At 54.5% G+C, this 9,258-nt stretch overlaps 1 protein-coding gene across 1 annotated transcript; it reads right to left on the bottom strand.

The window, feature by feature from the left end:
- Window positions 1–4,907: 4,907 nt before the first annotated feature.
- Epop (elongin BC and polycomb repressive complex 2 associated protein) lies at window positions 4,908–7,256 on the bottom strand. The gene has a single exon (XM_028755149.1). The coding sequence runs from the start codon at window positions 6,825–6,827 to the stop codon at window positions 5,706–5,708; it is 1,122 nt and encodes a 373-aa protein (XP_028610982.1). The 5' UTR covers window positions 6,828–7,256; the 3' UTR covers window positions 4,908–5,705.
- Between the last annotated feature and the right edge of the window lie 2,002 nt (window positions 7,257–9,258).

Genomic DNA, 9,258 nt, shown 5'->3' with positions numbered 1-9,258 from the left:
CTAGAAGAACTCTCCTCTGCAGGCTGTGTGACCTCAGGCAAATCGATTAGCTTCTCAGAGCCTCATTTCCTCAGTTGTTGAACATATACTCTTTATTGTTTAGAAACCAAAATAGCGAGCATGCACAGCATTTAACGTCAGCCTTAAGTTCTTAGGAACAGGGGCCACATAAGTCATCACCATTTCTCAGGGCCTCGCCTAGGGGCCAGCACAGCAAGGCATTCAATTGCTTGCGAGCATGAATCACGCTCCAATCCACAACCTAGGTCCTGCTGATGCTTGCAGACAGTGACATCTTGTGGTGAAACTTAGGAACTGCATCTTGGCAAATCGACGCTATCCACTTGACTGTGGGGTCCTTGGAATACCCACTCAACATCAAGCAAGTATTCATTCACTGCCGTCTGTGTAGAGGGAACTGATCCAGGTCCTAGAATAAAGAAAGCAAGAGAGATTGGATGGCTACACGGGAAAGTGAAAAAAAAATTACCAAGGAGTATAACTTTGTTATCACTGTTCAACTATAAAAATAGAGAGAGTGCGTGTGTGTGTGTGTGTGTGTGTGTGTGTTTTATACATACGTGTACCCATACATGCATGGGCTCTGCCACATGTGCAAGTGTTTTTGCATGGTGGCGTGGGTGTGGAGGTCAGAGGAAAACTTGCAGGTGTCATCCTTTTTTCCACCTTGTGGGACTCTAGGATTAAACTCAGGTCCTTTGGCTTGGGAGCAAGCCCCTTTGCCCATTGAGCCGTCTCACTGGACCAGCTACAACTCTTTATCTTACAGGAAATACTAAAGATTCTGTAGGGAGCTTGTCAAACTGGACAGTGCCTTCTGGAGAAGCTTCCGAGGTTACAGGAGTGATTCTGAGATGATATCACATGTCACAGACTCTCAGTTCAGTGAAGGTCATGAGATGTCCAGGAAATGAAAGCTTTGCTCAGAGTTTTAAGATGTAACACAGAAGATCAGAGAGGATAATCCTCTGAGCTGGAGTAGCACAGCATGTCTGTCTGTGGAGAGATCTTAAGGAGGGGATCACGGCTTGCTTCCTATCCTGCTGCTGACAGTGACTGCACTGTGGAATCCTGACCCAGGTCCGCCATGGGGAGGCAGAGGGGTATGTGACCCCAAAGCTCTATTTTCCTTTGTGCCTCCAAGGAAATGAAAATTCAAGAGTTGAGGACCAGTGAGGTGGCTCAGTGTGTGAAACCCTTGCTGTGCAAGCCTGTTGGTCTAGTTTGATCCCTGGGACCAAAGGAAAGGAGGCGGGGGCCAAGCAACTCGGCAAAGTTGTCCTCTGACTCCTACATCTGCATTAACGCCCCCACATCTGTCTGTCTGTCTGTCTAAGATCTATATATCTATCGCTCACCAAATAAATCTAGTGTGGCATAGGTTGCCTTCAACTGGAGAATCAATAATTCCGTGGAAAATAATGCCATCTTTAAGTGGGCTTCGGAGAATGCGTGGAAAGGGAAGAGCATATAGGGAAGGAAGTGTTTTCCAGTTTAATAATCCCATGTTGTGTTAAATGAAGTAAAGTAGTCCGAGCTGCACAGGGGAGTCAAGGTCAAACAACACAGGCCCCAGAAGACGGTTCAAGAAAATTACATTGAATAAAGCCAGGGAACCCACTAAATAAGGAAGAAGCCTGACAGAGAGAAGTCAGAGAAAAATAGATATCCAGAAACTGGAGAGATGGCTGCGGCAACCGTCCAGGGCACAGGCAGTGGGCACAGAATCAGGCTGGAACAGAAATGGTGGGTGCAAGAGTTACAGGGATGAGTAATAGTGGTACACCCCTGCAATACAAGGGCTTGGGAGACTGAAGCAGGAAGATCTTGTCTGAGAAGGAAGGAGTAAAGGAGGGAAAGAAGAGGGGAGACGCCAGATGGGTGATGTGTGCCTTTAATCCCAGTCCTCCACAGGCAGAGACAGGAGGATCTCTGAGTTTGAGGTCAGACTGGTCTACAGACTGAGTTCCAGGACAGCTACACAGAGAAACCCTGTCTCTGAAAACAAACAAAAGAAAAAGTGACATGGATCTTGGGAGGTGAGGGAGCACAATTTGGAAATAAACCACTGGGTGAGGAGATCAGGATGCCAGGTCTTGTGGAGGTGATGGGGAGAAACAGACCAGGGCTGCAGGGCTGACATGGACAGAGAGACAGTAGGAGGAGTTGCCAGTGTCCACCTGGAGGTATGGAACCCAAGCTCAGGAGAGGGGTTGGAGGAGAGAGGGACTGAGAGAGTCCTAATGAGTAACTAGCTGGTGAAAGATGTCACTGCATGGGGGAGGCGCTGGAGAAAGTAAGGGGAGGCAGACGAGGAGCCTTCGGAGTGAACCAGGACAGACAGCATCAGCATTGGCCACCAATGTCCAAAGGCCACAGAGAAGCCTGAAGGGAGTGGCTATTGGACACCTGGGTGTGGTTGTCATTCTCTGACTGACAGAAGTAAGGCTGCAGACAGGTTAAGGAGCTGGGGCAGAGGGTACGGAGGCCGCTGAGAATGCCAGAAGAACAGGGGAGATGAGAACTGAGGAGAGGATGGGTGCTGCAGAGGATGGGTGCTGCAGAGGCTCTGGGAAGGGAGGCCCAGGAAACCCAGGGGCTCCGTGTAGAAACCCTTGGTGACTGTAAGAGAGGACTTAAGAGACCCTGGTAGTGAGCTGGAAGTAGGGGTACACCTCTGAACCCCAGCACTCAGAAGATGCAAGCTGGAAGATCAGAATTTCACGGCTGACTTTAGGAACATTAGTGAGTTCATCGGACTGGGCTACACGAACGGTTGTCCAGATAGATAGATAGATAGATAGATAGATAGATAGATAGATAGATAGACACACACACACCTTGGTAAGAAGCCAAGAACTGTAGTCTTGTTATCTCTGACAAACTGGAAGGGAACAAACATGGAGGAAGCCCAGGCTCACTTCCCCTGACCCTTCTGGGGCCTCTGATGCATTGGGAAAAGGAGAGGCCTTCTCGAATCCTCAAGGCCAGCCCGGGGAACGGTAGAGGTCTTTTCCCTATAAGGGACTGTGGTCCCAGTTGGGGAAGATCTGTGTGTACACTCAATCCCAGCCCATGCTTATCCTTTTTCCTCAGCAACGTTCCTTTTTCTGGGACTGTTCTGTAGTGGTCTGAATGGTAGAACCCCCAAAGATATGTCACCACCCTCAAGAACCTATGACTGTGGCCTGTCTTAGAAAACGGGCTCTTTAAAGGAAGGAAGGAAGGAAGGAAGGAAGGAAGGAAGGAAGGAAGGAAGAAGATGGGCTCTTGCAGAACACACTTGTAATCCCTGCACTTAGAGGCAGAGGCAGGAGGATCACAGCAAGTTTCCTGGCAGCCTAGTTTACATCACAAATCCCAAGCCAGCAAGGGCTAAAAAGTAAGACCAAGTCTCAAACAGTAGGAGTTTGGAATCACAATGTGGGTGGATTCTAAAGTCAATGACAAATGTCCTTAAGACAGGAGAGGCCTCCAGAACAGGAGGCAGGGAATGCCTGGGGCCATTGGAAGCTGGAAAGCAAGGAAGGGACTCTCCCCTAGAGCCTCGGGGACAGCAGAGCCCCACTGCTGTCATTTTGTCCTGGCCTGTTCAAGTGTGAATTGGGGGGGGGGGATCTGTTTCAAACCCATCACCTCAGTGCTAATTTGCTGTGGTAGATCTAAAACCAAATTCTGCTCCCTACTAGGTAACATGGCTAGAAGTTTCTAGGGCTTTGAAGTTTCTCAGAGCTTGGAGTTCTGAAAGTCTCCAAGTTAAACCTTGCCCAGAGGGTAGTTCTAGGTCTGACCAAAAGGTGTCAGATGGAGAATAAACCCTTTCAGTGGGGAGAGAGGAGCCAAGGGACCCCATTCCTTCCAGCTGCTCAGAGAAGGCACTCTGCCCAGATCTGAACTCTCTACCCCTCAACTCCAGACAGACTAAAAGACACAAATCCCATCCAAAAGACGCTGCTCTACCAAAGCAGGGAAGTTACCATGAATGTGGCGCCTGCCTCCTCAACTTCTCCCTTGAAACGGATTATTTCAGAGTGTTTTCTCCCCATTCCCCAAATCTGCCTTTTCCCTTTCCGTTTTCATTCCTGTAGGGGCGGGGGTGGGCGGGCAGGAGATGACAGATATCCCCAGCCCCCATCGGAATGGATAGCACTCTTCCCCTCCTCCTTCCCCCTCCCCAGGACACAGCTGGAAGGGGGAGGGGAGGTCAGCAGGGTTCATAAAGGCCAGATGTTAAGGAAAAAGGGAGCCAAAGTGCTCGCCCACCCCATCCCTTCCCTCCTCACCTCCAGGGAAAGGGGACAATTCTGAAAAACACTTTTGAGGTCCAAGAGAGTTTTCCCCCAAGGATCTGCTCTATGTAAACGAGAAACTTTTTACAAAGCATCTTCACAAAAACAGGAGACACGCCCTTCTCCAGTGTCACGTGGGAGACACGTGCATCAGGTAGCCACAAGAGCCATTAGAGCCCTCGGTTGCGGGCAGAGCTCAAAAGCATGGGCTCGCAGCAGCATAACTCACCTACCCTGAACCTGATCGCCCCGTGTAGAGGAAGCCACTCCATCCTTCTGACTCAAGGAGTCAGTCCTGACTGGGGCGTGGTCCAGGCCTAGCTCCTCTCTGCCCGGAAAACAGAACCTCTGACCCCAAACCTAATCCCCCAGGCCCTTCCCCCTTCTGATCCATCAGATCCCTGACAACTCCCTCCTAAAATGCCTGAGGATAAGAAATGCTCGCACCGCACAGGTTCCCTCCACGCCCCAGAGGCCATGGGTCCTTGCCTTCCTCCAGCCTGTTTTGTACCCACCCGCGTTGGGTGTCTGAAGTCTGGATTCAGACTTCTACCTACCCCACCATCCCATCCATAAACTGGGGCGAGGACCTCGAAAGACGACTTGTTTGATCTGATTTTATTGATTTATTCCATTTTGTATCATTTTCCCAGGGAGTTTTTGGCTCCTTCCCCAGCCAAAACCAGCCGTGGGCCGCACAGCACGGCCCTCTGCCTCCTTTCCTTTCTGATTTCGAGGACGCCGGAGCTGGAGGTCTTTTTCCCTCATCAAACCTTCCGGGAAAGGGAAACTCCAAAGCTGGACAAAAGGGTAAAGTCTGCTGGCGGAGACTGAAGCTCTTGACGAGGGAAGAATCACCTGAACTTGGGGAGGGGGGGGGAGGACTAGGAAGAGAAAAAAGGGACGTGTAAAGGGTTAAAGGTCTGGGCAGTGGGGGTGGGGGATGCCCCCAGGGAGCTGTCAATCACCTTCAAACCCCAACCACAGCCCCCACGCCGCTAAACTGACCCTCATTCAAACATGGAAACAACCGGTTTGTCCATCACCAAGGTCCGTCCCTCTGTCCCTTTCTTTTGGTCTTAGAGCCTTAGCCGCTTTGCTCTCCTGGGGTGAAGGCTCTGCCCGCCCGCAGGGAGGACGGAGATGGAGCTGGTCGCGCAGCTTTCTGTAGGCTTTCCCGAACACCAGTCCTTGGATTCTCCACAGAGACGAGTAGAAGGAATATCACGCCGACCTCTCAGGTGCTTGAAGATCACTGTCATTTGAGGTCCTTCGGGCCACAGCCCATAAAATGCAAAGCAAGGAGAACAGACAAATTTGAGAATCGAGGCTCCCTCCTGGAGCCCTCAGTCTGTCCAGGGGCTCCAACTTGCCCCCCGGGTAGAGGTCCGACGCTCAGAGTTCTTCCAAGTTGACCCACCAGGATTTGAGGCCCGGGGGCTCAGGGACAGCGGGTCCTCCCATCTGCCACTTCCACAGCGGGTGGGCAGGCGGCGGCTTTGCGTCTCCCTGGAGGCGAAGCGAGGAAGCCGGCCCCAAGTCTCCGTTCTCTTCCACCACCAGGGCAGGGGGACAGGGAAAGCAGTCAAGGAGGCTGAAGGTGCTCGAGGTGGGAAGCGTCGGGGCGGGCCGCCGTGGCTGCACACTGCGCGGGGGCGGCGCTGGCCGCCTGCGTTTCTTGGCTGCTCCCCGGGCTTTGGCTGCCGGCCGTTCGGGCCCTCGGCGCAAACTTGGAGTGTCCAGGGCGAATCCCTTCGCGTAACACCAAAGTTTCGAGCGGCGGATCAGGCGGTTGAAATGTTCCTGGCGGAGATCGCCCGGCGCGTCCGGCGCCGCGTCTGCCGTCGAGGGGCTGAGCGCGGGTGCCTCAGGCGTGGCCGGCGCAGGGTCTCCACCCTCTGGAGCCTCCGAGCCCGGCATAGGCTGCTCGGAAGGCGCAGGCTCCGGGGACAGGCCCGCAGGTGGCGATGGAGGCCGGGATCCGGGCTCAGGAGGCGGACTGCTAGAGGCACCAAGCTGGGACTCCAGACCCCGGGCTGGTCTGGGCGGGGACCAGGCGGGGCTGGTCCGAGAGTCCCGAGGACGCAGGGGAGAAGGGCAATGGCCCGGAGGTGCGCAGGAACCAGCAACGAAGTGCGGGAAGCCGCCTCCGCCCTCTTCCTCCTCTCCACCGCCTGGGCACACCGCGACGTCTGCATCCTCGCGGGCCGGGGAGCTCACGTCGCCCGGCCGTCCGGCCTGTCCCCCGAGGTGCTTCAGGCCGTCCGCGGCCCAGCCGCCTGTGCATGGCGAGGCCCGGGGGCCCAGCAGCACCGGGGTCCGCGGCGCCAGCTCTCCAGGCCCCAGGTCCAGGGAGGACGGCCGGGGTTTGGCAAGGGCGCAGAAGGCGAGGGCACGCAGGCACAGTGGGGAGAACTCTGGGGTCCCCCGTCGCGGCTTCCGGGGCGTAGGCGAGCAGGGAGACCCCCGCGGGGACGCGGGCACTGCCAGGCGGGTAGGAGGACACAGAGTCTCCATGGAGCAGCCTTGGGGGTCGCCCACTGCGGGGGCCCTGGTCCCAACGGCGGGATACCCCGGCGGTCCGAAGAGCCCGCGGGCCAGGGGAACATCGCCCCCCGTCGACGGGGAGGTCTCTGCTCACGGGCGTCCCGGGCCCGGCGCCGGGAGCCTGCGGCGGCGCTCCGGCTCTCTCCTCGGTATCGTCACGCGGCCCTCGCCGCGGCCGGACTCCTGGGTCCCCGCGCGTCCCCGGTGCGATCGGTCGCGCTTCCTGCCGCCGTGTTCCCCGCGCAGCGCCCGGCACGAGCCCCCCTCAACGCCGAGGCGGGGGCAAACAAAGCAACCGGCGCTCGCCGCCGGCGGGAAGGACCCCGGCCCGGCGCCCGGTGCCCGGGCCCAGCGGCAGGGAGGGCGCCTTCCGCCCTCTCGGCTTCTTTCTTCCCCGCTGGCTCCGGAGACCGCGTTATAGAGAACTGCCCCCTCGCTGCCCCAATACCAGCGCCGCGGCTGCGAGCCCGCCTCTGATTGGGCGCTGCTGCTCTGACGTCACGTAGACCCCACCCCTCGGGCGGCACGGCCCCCGTCCCCATTCCGCACACAGACACACACACGTGGACCCGGAGCTGCTGGTCTGGAGGGCGGGGAGCAGGGACGCGTGGGTCTAGGCGCGCGCGGGTGGAAGTGCGAGGGGCCAGACACACGGCTCCTGGTGCTCTTGTTGGTGGCCTGGAATCATTTTACCTGGTCGGAGGTCCAGCCACTCGTTTACTCCGTAGAAGTCGCGGTTTTTCTGCATCTGTAAAATGGGAAAGTTTGGGTCATCCCTTTGGAAGAGAATGGAGCTCCATGAATTCAGAGAGACAAGCTCAAAAACATCGTGGAGAAAAAGGATGAAACCAAGCGTCGGTGGCTTATGAGCTTGGTGTAGCAAGGAGTTTCTTGCTGAGGTTGTCCTGTGGTCTTTGCTCACGCCGGTAGAACAGCGGCCTGGCACTCAGTGAACTCAAAAACAAACAAAAACGCTTGTAGAGTGAGTGATTAGGAATTCGCTATCTATATGCAAGATTCATAAAGAAAAAAATAAATTTGGAAGAGGGGGAGCTTCGACAGACCCACGGAAGACAATAAGCTGGCTTTCTCTCTCTTGGTACTTTCCTTCTCTTGATGAAGTATGGAAGTATCCCACGTCTTAACGGAATTCCAACGCGCTGGCGCAGTCGGGAGCCTCCAGATCCCGGGATTCTACCCTCTGGATCCTGAGCGGCCAGAATGGGTGGAAAAGACTAGAAGACTCTTTACTCTCCACCCACAAACAAAAAGTGAATAATTCCCAGAACATAGTCTATAATGCACACCTCTCTCACATCTCTTCCCCTTTACTTCCTACACAGCCTGCTCATAATTTGTGAAACTGGCTTGTTTCTTAGTGCTGACCTCTTCTTGGCGTCTAGAAAGAGCTGGTGCCCTGGCCGTACAGTCGAGCCCAGCGGCCAGTAAAACATCCAGTTGATCGCTGCTGTATCCCTACTGCACAATGAACATTTGTGAATGAATGAGTCTTTGGGCTGTTCGTCGTCATCCTAAAATCAGGTTAGATACAGCTGCTTTTCACCTGCAGGACAAGAGATTTATATGTTGGCTTGGACTAGGGGTAAGATGAGACTGGGGGATACGGAATTATCTTCAGGGCCAGGGCAAAAGAAAGCTCTCCCTCTCTCCTTGATAGGGTCTCACCCACCATGTGACCTGGGACTCCATCATCTGGCTTCAGCTGCCTGAGTGCTACACACACACACACACACACAGTCGGTTTTTCAAGCCACAGATGATGTAGTTTGCATCCTCACCTCCCAGCAGTGACAATAGATACAGTTTTTCTAAATAACATCAAACAAAACCTGACAAGAATGAGATAGAATGGGTCCCCCCCACACACATACACACACCATTCCCTTGGGGGGGGACCCAAGGTAAAGCTTCAAAGAGGGACTTATAGAAGAAAAGGGTTCAATATTCTGATTCCCCCCCACACTTCCTGTACCTCAGGTGTCCTCTAAGGAACCGAGTTCTAGCACTGGGACAACTGTCATGAAGGGGGTGGGTCCTGTTGGGGTCCTGCCAGGTCATGTGGTTGAACTGGATCTAACATTCAGGCTCCTTTGCTCATAGAGCCCTGACCCTACCTTAAACACACACACACACACACACACACACATGCACACACACATGCACACACACTCACACACAGGCTGGAAGAAATTATAGAAGGTGGATGATCTACACTAGGGAGGGGATTGGAAGCCTTCGAAGGATTTTTTTTAGCTTGAAGAGAGGCATCTAACTCCATGCTCTGCTCTAGTCTCTGTGACAGATGTCTGAGATCGGTCTTGGCCCACTGAGAGAGCTTGGCCTGAGAGACTCCTTTCTCCTCCCTTTTTTCTGGAGTCTC

This window comes from Grammomys surdaster, unplaced genomic scaffold (genome assembly GCF_004785775.1).
Source record: "Grammomys surdaster isolate TR1022 unplaced genomic scaffold, NIH_TR_1.0 126048, whole genome shotgun sequence".
Lineage (NCBI taxonomy): Eukaryota > Metazoa > Chordata > Mammalia > Rodentia > Muridae > Grammomys > Grammomys surdaster.
Note: the sequence above shows the minus strand (reverse complement) of the source record. Positions and strands in the feature narration are given on the sequence as shown.